Source organism: Leptonychotes weddellii, chromosome 10 (assembly GCF_054177405.1).
Source record: "Leptonychotes weddellii isolate Sample4059 chromosome 10, ASM5417740v2, whole genome shotgun sequence".
Taxonomy (NCBI): domain Eukaryota; kingdom Metazoa; phylum Chordata; class Mammalia; order Carnivora; family Phocidae; genus Leptonychotes; species Leptonychotes weddellii.
Window position 1 is genome coordinate 49505234 of NC_138378.1, and position 10129 is coordinate 49515362.

Genomic DNA, 10129 nt, shown 5'->3' on the forward strand with positions numbered 1-10129 from the left:
CATATCATTTTTTTGTGTGCATTTCTTTTATTGTGGATGAATATATTTTCATATTTTGTTAGTCTTTTTTTTCTTCTGTGAATTATTCATTTGACTCTTTTGGATTATTCCTAGTCCTTGATTTGTTGGTATTTAATGATATTACCTGTTTTTTTATGTCTCTGTTCCAAACATTCTCTCCTAGTTTGTCATCACATTTTCACTTTACCATTTTTCCTGTATACAGATATTTACAGTTTTTATGTGAGTCTAATTTTTAATCTTCTGTGATTTCTTCCACTGATTTTATGTGTAGATAGTACATCATTCTGAGGTTAGATATAAATTTATCTCAGTTTTTAATGGTACTTCTGTGGATTTATTTTTATATGTTGTTCCTTGATTCATCAAAAATGTATTTTTATGTCTGATATGAGGTAAAGAATGAACTACATATTCTTCACATTTAAAAAGTTACACTAATATCACATATATACTAGATCTCTCTCTCTACACATGCTTAAATGCCACAAATCTTTACTAAACTGTTGTATATTGTAGGATATGCTTATTATCTTCCATTATGTTGCTTTAATCTTTCAATTTGGATACAAATACCAGTATTTACTTACTGTTGCTTTATAATTAAACATACTTTACTATTCACTAGAAAAGATCTCTATTTCTTCTATTCAATTATTTTCCTGCTAAATTTTTCCAACATTTTTCAACATGAATTTTTAAAATGCTTTGTCAAGTTTCAGGACATTCAATGAAATTTAACTGGTTTTATATTAAATATTTATATTAATCTGCCCTTAGTGATTTCAATGGCTTTGATAATTTTACTCACCAAGTTGTACTTCAATTGAATTGTTTTTTGGATAAATGATTTTAGGAATTCTTCTGGCATATCCATTTGTTTCTGCTAAGAAATCATACCCACATGAAATTGCATTAGAATCATGTATGATACATTCCCACCTATTTATCCAATGACAGTGCGAAGAAAACATGGCACTGAGCAGGACTTTAATAAGCATGAGTCAAGGAAAGAAAAAAACTCATGGCGTGATAAACTACCACCTCATAAATGCATATTTTTAAACCATAAATAATTGAATGCTAAGGAAAAACCCTAAAAGCTGGGCTACCAGGAGAGTTTGCTTTGCCGTTCTATATTTGGTATAAATATAAACTGATGAGGTCGTGTAATAAAATCTCATTACCTAATAATCCAAATACAGTTTGTAAACAGTGGCTCTAAGCCAAGCTCCGGTCTAGGTCCCAGATAGAGAGAGAGCATGAGCCAATGTTTTATCTTCGGTCCCGCTGCTCCATCCTCCATCCCTGCTTTTCCGTATTCTTTACATCCTGTCCTCTTCTGTTCTTCTTCAGCTCTTCCATTCCTTCACCCTGCTGCAAGACTGTCTTTCCTCGTGTTGACTTCCCAGCCCTTTGTTTTTCTCTACTTCTTCCCTTCCCCACCAACATCTAGTAATCACCTACCTAGCTCCACATTCGTCCTCTATATTTGGGGTGGGATGCGGAGACATTATAAGAGGGAAGCTAGGAAAATGCAAAAACATGTGTCTTGTATAATGACAATACTATGTGCACATTCTACAAACTATTCAAGTTCAGTGTGTCCCAAACAGAGGTCATCATGGGCCAGTGGGGATGTACCACTTCACACTAGATCGCACACAGCTCAAACCTGGAAGTCACTCTAGGCAACAGTTCTTCTCACCTCTTCAAATTATCAATCACAAAACCAAACTAATTTCAGCTCCTAACATTTCTCTGTGTGTGCCTCCTTCTTCATGGCTAAACCCTCTATTTTCCACTCTCTAGTCTTTCATTGGTACTCTTATTCATATCCACCTCTTCCGTTACCATCTAAAGGACAAGGACTTTGAAAGTTGCATCTCCAGACCTTTCTCTAGACCAGGACCAGGCCAACTTGATATCTCCACGTGGGCACCTCCAAGTACTCAGCTTACCCATGACCAAACTCATGATCTCACTCCTAAATCCAGTTTTCCTCCAGAGTTATACTATTTCATTGAATAATATCATCATCTAGTCTGTTGCATATGCCAAAAGGCCTAGCTCCCTTGACTTTGCCACATCCCTTATCCCATATTCAATCCAACACCAATCCCTGTGGGATTTACCTCCTCAGATGCCTTGAATCCATCCACATGTATCCATCTCCAGTGCCACCATGTTGCCTGTGCCTACCTGATATCTCACCCTCATTTCTGTACCTGCCTCCTCCCTGCCACTCTTAACTCTATAGGGATCATTTCATGCACGGCAGCCACCCTGAGCTTTCTGGAATGTAAGTCACATTGTGCCCCTCTCCTGCTCTCAATCCCTCTGGCTGCTTACCACTGTTCATAGAATAAACTCCATACTCTCTGCTTTGGATTGCATGCTCCTACCAATTCTTGGCCCTGATTACTTCTCCAACTTCATTACCTCACATGACCTCCGCCACTCAGCATTGCTCCAGCCCCCCTGCCTACTTCCCATTATTCACACATACCATGGTCTATTTTGTCACAGGGCTCCCTCAATCTGGAAAAATCTCGCCCACTCCATCACTCAGTTAATGCGTCCTGACCGGCAGCGTCACTATTATCAAGAAGCTTTCCCTGACCCTCTGCCTTCTCAACAGGTCCTTGTCTGTTCATTCTTATACTTTCCATTCCTTCATGGCATTCATCTCCTTGGTAATTACACATCTCATTAACAGATTATCTGATTTATCTCTGCCTCCCTTCCCTGCTCAGACTTCAAAGCTCCATCAGAGTGGTGGTCATGGTGGCTTTCCTCCTTCTCGTGCTCTCTCTACAAAGCGCAGGACCTGACCTTATTAGGCACTTAGTAAAGAGCCACTAAATTACTGCCCGAAGAAGAATCCCCTGCCACTTCCACTCAAGTTCAGATGATCAGCACTCTTATCAATACTGGGTATTGCAGCAGCTGCCAAAGTGGCCTACAGGCTTCAAGACCCTCCTCAACTCTTGCTCAACCATCTCAAGACTGGTCTTGTCCATCACAAATGCAGCCTCGTCGCTCTGCATCCAAGGGTTCTTTGGGGGCCACATGGTAAAGCCTACATGTAATTGGCCCCCTAAACCTTGACCCTATTTAACTCCATGGCCTCAGCTCCCACCACTCCTTACCTCATGCTTAGGTTTGCTCTAACAAAATTAGTTTTAGGTCCAATACAAACTATGCTAGTAGACACTTCTATGCTTTGTCTTATAGTATTCTCTCTGCCCTGCCTCACTCTTTACTTTTATAAATTTGACTCATCCTTCAAAATTCAGCTGAAAAGCCATTTCCTCTTGGAAGCCTTCTAAGACCATTTACTTGCCACCCCTGTGGCTAATTCTGATTCTTTTCCTGGTCCCCCAGACACTATCTATAACTTTATTTATAACTCTATCCTTACTACATAATGTGAAAATGATTCATTTATATCTATAACTCCACTACCACCAGGATGACAACTTCTCAATAGAAGAAATGATGGGTTTTTTTTTTATTTTTAATTATTAGGTTCCAACAATTGGGGCATATACTAGATCATAAATAAGTGCTTATTGCAACGACACGATATACAGACTATTGAACTCAATGACCTCTTGAATCCCCTATGGGATTTACTTGAGGTAGTCTTCATTTTGCCTTTCAAAGAATTCCTTCAGCTACCAGTGGAAAACTAAGCATGATAGTCATCAACCATTCAGTTATTAAATGGGTCTGTGCCTAGTCTAGTCCAGGCACTGGGCTAGGTGTGGGAGATTCAACTCTGAACAAGACAAAGATCTTTTTTGCCTACATCTGGAGAGATAACAGGTAACATATAACCCAAGAGCATAAAAATCATGAAATGTAATACAATTAATTTTCTTAATTAAAGAGTTCTGGGTGGGAAGCAGAAGCCACCCATGCTGAACACATGCCCCAAGAGAGCCATGCCATCAAGAAATTGCTAGGTACCACCCCGTACATTGAAGTCTGACAGAAATTAGTGACAGACATGATGGTCCAAGTCAAAGAAATATTCAGTCTTCAGTTCTTTCCATTTAGATGAGTCAACATAGAAGACAACTGTCTACTGACAAAGGAACAAAAGGCAATGTAGCAAGAACTCCTTGCTGAACGTGTTGAGAAGAAATGATGCTCATCTGGGCACTGAAAGTCTTTGTCCTGGCCCTGTTTCTGTCACTAACCAGCTTTAGAAGCTTCCTAAGTCACCCCTCCTGGGTCTCTATAAAATTAATGGCTTAAGCTAAATTATCTTTAGGGTTCCTTCTACCCCAAAGATTCTGTTTTCAAATCTCCAGGTCATATGTTCAAGCAAACCGGCTGCTCTGGGTTGAGAACCGATGCCCCATGAGCATCAAGTATCCTGGAGCCCAGTCCAGAGACCTTGAACTCTGCATGCCCTGGGCCGGGGAGGCCAAACCTGGAATGACCCAGCAAAGTAGTCACACCAATGACGGCTGAGGGAAATAAGAGTAACAATAATATCTACCACTAGATGAACACCTATACTTTGCCAGGGACCCCAGTACCCACTTTACATACATGTTCTCATTTAATTTTCATACCAAGAGTGTTGGGTATTCTGTTTTTCCAGATGAGGAAACGAAACTGCTCATGCCTTTTGCCCTCTTCTTTCTACCTCTGATTCTAACAATGGCAAGTCTGAGAGCCTGCAGACCCTCAAGAAAATCAAGATCAAGAATCACTGCTGCCCAAAAAGCCAGCCATCTCACGCAAAGCCAAGAGGAAGCCAAGGCGATGGATATGAGCATACTTACCGATATTCACAGTGATGCTGTTTAAAACAGTGTATTGTTTCCCTGTGTGTGTCAGTCGGGCTTGACATGCGTAGGTCCCTCCGTCCTCTGTTGAAACATTGCTCACTGAAAGCTTTGTTTCCCAGGAAATAAACCGTTCTCCTTTAATCTCTTCACAGCCCTAAATACAAAAGTATATATACATACATACATTAATTCAAAGAGTATTTTGGTGTATCAGTTACATTTCTAGTTAGCACCACCCTATGAACCGTGGGGAGATGCAAGAAACATATGTGATCCCCAGGGTAATTTATAATCTAACTGAAGATGATATTTATATCTATAGATATCAATAGGTAGATAGAAAAATAGATAGATAGATAGATAGATATAGATTTGACAAAGAATATGTTATAGGCTACAGTGAGTACTATAAATATTAAGTCTAATGAAAGTTGAAAGGAAAGAGGCTTACATGAGCTAGAAGGCAGACCACACGGAGGAAGATTGCATGGGCCTACAAAGGAGTGTGGTAGGGGGGTGTGAACAGGCAGGAAAGCCCTCCACCCACATGGGCCTATATCTCCCAGTGGACCACCATCTCATGGCACCAAGGCCCTATGCCAAGACTGCAAGCCCAGGTGATTAATGACCACTTCCGCTGTGTTCCAGGTCCAAATACACCTCTCCACAGAGGTCCAAAATAATTCTTCAAGAACATTCTGCTTGGAGGCCTGAACAACAGTCAAAGTATGCTGGCTAGGCTTATGGACAGACGTCACGTAGCTTGTTACATCACCCGTGTTTCCACAGCATCAACAAGAACAACCTCATGCCAAACCAACTTGAGGCCTGGTTAGCCTCAGGAATGCCTTTCTCACTTGTCATCCTCAGCAACCACTCCCAGGGCAGACCTCACCATCCACTGGCAGGACACTGTCAGAAGCTCACATTCTCATGCTCCTTCCATCTCATAGACCCACTTCTGAACTCTCTCAAAACTTTTCCCCTCTCTCAAAACATTTCTTTGGTGGGGCGCCTGGGTAGCTCAGTCAGTTAAGTGACTGCCTTCGGCTCAGGTCATGATCCTGGAGTCCTGATCGAGTCCTGCATCGGGCTCCCCGCTCAGCGGGGAGTCTGCTTCTCCCTCTGACCCTCCCCCCGTTCATGTTCTCTCTCTCATTATCTCTCTCTCAAATAAATAAATAAAATCTTAAAAAAAAAAAGTTTCTTTGGAAAGTGCCACTCTACAGAGTTCTTGGGTTATTGAGTCTGCTTATTCATTCAAGCATTCAGGTTTCTGCTCTTTGCTAGGCTGCGAGAGGCCCTGTCATGCAGGAATAGGATGGAGTCCTTGTCCTTAGAAAGCTCACAATCCTAATATAGAAGACAAACTTATAAACCCTAATAAAAATTTAATTGCCCAAGTGTCCAGCTCTCTCATCACTGAGTCAGCTGTAGCTAGCTCAGCATCAGAGCCTGTTCATCACCACTGGAACAGTGTGAATGGATCCACCTTGGAAGAGGAAATGCAATCATGCCAGAATGAGCATTTGTTTATTTACAATGCGAATTTCTAGAAGTCTTACATTATTCCCTATTTGGGAAACCCAATTATAATTGGACAATTGCTTACCAAGTAGAATGGGAATTACTAGTTAAGAGTCAGATGGGTGAAGGCATCAGATTCCAATAATGTGGTGCCACCTTCTTTAGAGTAGGGACAAACAAAAAGTATTGAGTCCTTGACTATGAAAAATTCTCTGGAGAGAGCTTGGAGAGGGGCAATCCCTGGGCCTCCCTTTCTATGTTTCCATCCTTGACCAGTCCCCTTCTGATCAACTCATTCTTTCTTTCAAGATGTACAAATATTTAATCATATTAAAACCCAGCCTTGATAGCTGAAGAACCATTCTGTCCCTTTACGGTAACTAAGACTGCTTCTACTGTGATCCACCAGAGCATCATTTTAGAGTTTAAATTCTCAGAAGGCCTTGATTTTTATTTAAAAATTTGTGGGCGACATCTCATTAAGATTTAAAGTTAAAATATTAATACCAATAGCAGCCAACATTTTAATATATTTTGTCTTTCAAGCACCAAGAAGAACACTTTTGACCCAGCATGTACATTGGTTGGAGACATAAAATAGCCCAGAGCATTCTGGCTAAGGTGCAGGGCCTATAGGAGAGTGATGGAGATAGAACTGGTCAGGCAGCCAGGGGCCCAATCCCAGAAGATCATGAAAAGGGGATGAACATTGAAGCTTTTCCAGCAAGGGAATAACATGATTCCATTTGCCTTTGAGAATGATCTCAGCAAATATAGATTTAGCACAGTGGCAAAGCAGAAATCAATGTATTGGGAAGTAATTTGGAATTGAAAAAAAAACAAACCTGGAGACATCACTGCATTTCCAAATGTGAATACTTCACTATCTACGAGAATGGATATTTTAATACCTGAACCTTGTCCTCCATAACACCTCAATTTCAAGGACCACCTCTACTCTTCTCCATCTCCAATTCTCCCACCTACAAGCTGGACTTTGTCATGATCCAGAACTGCTATGTCTCTAAATTCCTAAAAACATCTATACCATTCTGATCGTCATTTCTTGATGTTTATTTATCAAGTAATTACTATGCATCCATGCTGAACTAAGGGCCTAATGGATAGATTATTTTATTTACTCTTCAAAACAAATCTAGGGAGCTATGTCCCTCCGACTGGATTTAGTTGCAGAAAACAAAAAGCATTCTGGCTGTTCCAGGTGGAAAAGGATTTAACACAAGGTATTAGGTGCTCACAAAATTTTAAGAAGTACGCAGGGAGTGAGATCTAAGCCAAAACTGAACTGCGGACCTAGCTCGCAGGATACCTGCTACCCTCCACCACAGCACTGAGGTGGGACTCAAGACCTTGAACCACAGTCAGAGACCAGGGGTTGCCACGGTTGGCCAGTGTGTGCGAGGCCATGTCATCTCTAATGAAAGCCACACCAACAACAGCATCAGAAGGCAGATGCACGGCCTCTCAGCTCCCACAGAGCTAGGGTCTGGGCCCGGAACACCGCTGCAGAAAATCCCCACGGCCATGCTGCCTAGCAGAAAAGCAAGAAGAGCTACTGTTCTCACTTAAGCCTTTCAGGGAAGCCAGCTGAAGAAACTGAAGCACATCCAGAACCTCAGCTGCAGACAACTCAGGGAAAGCACAGGGTGTGTTTGGGGTTACTTTGTTCTTATTTTGTAGCTCTACAGCCGCTCTAGTTTAAAGAAGCTCACCATGGATAGTGAGCGTCTATCCACCATATTCATTATACTTTTCTACCTGAACTTTCTCTCAAACTCATTTTTCTATGTTATCCTGGACATACAGTCCCCTTGCCCCTCTATTTTGTTTTAATGACTACTTTCCTTCAGGCATCACTTCCTTTCCCAACCTGTGGCCATTACTTTACTCACCCCCTTTCAGTTCCTCAATACTGTCGCCCTTTATCCGTCCAGCACATTCAGCCTGCAAAATCCCATCTGTGTCAGTTCCATCATCCTCCTCCTACAAGCCTACAACCCGATGAGCACTATAGGAGAAAATCACATCGACATGCATCTTGGCACCACTACCAATTCATGGTCCTCACCTTAGACATTCTTTGCCTTCGACTCTCTCATTCACCTATTCACTTATGCTGCTCTTTCTAAATGTCCACCTAACATCCCGGAGAAGAGAGGGGCCACCAGGAACGAGTTCCCTCCACTGACTCTCCTCTCCTTCCCCCTCATTCTATCAGTTCTACTTCATACGCTGTCCTACATGGTCCCCACTCATTCACTAAATTTCTGAAATAGCCTCAATGACCCACATGCTACCATTCTCAAGCCCTTCCAATGTATGCACTGCAGTGCCTACAGGAGTTGACTAATACATAAAGAAGCTGAGCATGTCATTATCCTAATCGTGTAACTGACATACTTTAAGTGGGGAAAAGGCTACGTGTAGGTGAGCATACACGATCTATTTCCTAGCATCACCTTACTCCACTCTGACATGGACCCCAAACTCTAACCAATGCGCCCAAACACCATTCTCTTTCTCACCTGATACCTTTGAACCTGCTGGGGTTTTTTTTCTAATTACCATCCTCCCTTCTGCCTGCCACGGCTTCACTGCGATTCATTCTTGAAGCAGTGCAACGGTCACCTCTTCCAGGAAGCATTTCCTAGCACAGCTGCAAGCGGATTAACACGAAGCTCTACATCCTGGAAGAATTGATTCCAACTCTCTCATTTGACAGAAGAAAACACTGAAGCCCAAATAGTAACTCAAGGTCTGAGAACTAGATAGTAGCAAAAATAGAGCCATAACTGAGGTCACTGAATCTGAACAGTGGGACAGTTTCAGAAGGATCTCTCCTCGTTATATGGCTTGGCTCCTAACCTCCTGTCTTCTCAAGCTGAGCAGTTATTTTATTTTTTTAAAAGAATTATTTATTGGGACGCCTGGGTGGCTCAGCCAGTTAAGTGTCTGCCTTCGGCTCAAGTCATGATCCCAGGGTCCTGGGATCGAGGTCCACGTCGGACTCCCTGCTCAGCAAAGAGCCTGCTTCTCCCTCTGCCTGCCGCTCCCCCTGCTTGTGCTCTTTCTCTCTCTCTCTCTGATAAATAAACAACTAAAATATTTTTTAAAAAATAATTATTTATTTATTTGAGGGGGGAGGGGCAGAGGGAGAGGGAGAGAGAGAATCTCAAACAGACTCCCCGCTGAATGCAGAGCCCGACATGGGGCTCGATCCCATGACCCTGAGATCATGACCTGAGCTGAAATTAAGAGTCAGACACTCAATCGACTGAGCCACCCAGGCGTCCCTGAGCATTATTTTAAAAATAAAAATGCCTGAACCCCACCCATGGATAATCTGATTCAGTGAGTAGAGGCAGAGTCCAAGCAAGTGCTTTAAAAAAAAAAAAAAAATCCATCGCTCTTAATGCTGAGGTAGTAACAAAGTTGATTGTAAACATCTACCTTTCTACAGATGTCAAGTGCTTTTCAATCTATGACCACAACAGGTCCAGGCCAGGAGGAAAAGATTTCCGGAAGAGTCCTACTGTCAAGAGGGTCCTAATGCTGGTCCCATGAGATAATGGTTGCAAGGCCGCAAGCTGGGAGACAGGATGCTTGAGGAAGAGTCTACAGAAGCCACGGAGAGGAACTGAGACTCACCATATCCTGAGAAGGCCAAAGCAGGACTTGGAAAATGGGTAATGCCACAGTCAGAGCCAACTGAGGCTGAGGGGACTGTGGCCTGGCAACCAATACCCTCTGAA

The 10129-nt window shown here is 42.3% G+C and overlaps 1 protein-coding gene across 2 annotated transcripts in view; it reads right to left on the reverse strand.

The window, feature by feature from the left end:
- The window catches only part of IL1RL2 (interleukin 1 receptor like 2), a 38740-nt gene that overhangs the window by 23144 nt on the left and 5467 nt on the right, over positions 1-10129 (reverse strand). For both annotated transcript variants that reach the window (XM_081833343.1, XM_031032491.2), the window contains exons 5-6: positions 4824-4983; positions 833-907 (exon numbers count right to left, since the gene is read on the reverse strand). In XM_081833343.1, the coding sequence (XP_081689469.1) occupies positions 833-907; positions 4824-4983 (235 nt within the window). The remainder of the gene's footprint in view (positions 1-832; positions 908-4823; positions 4984-10129) is intronic.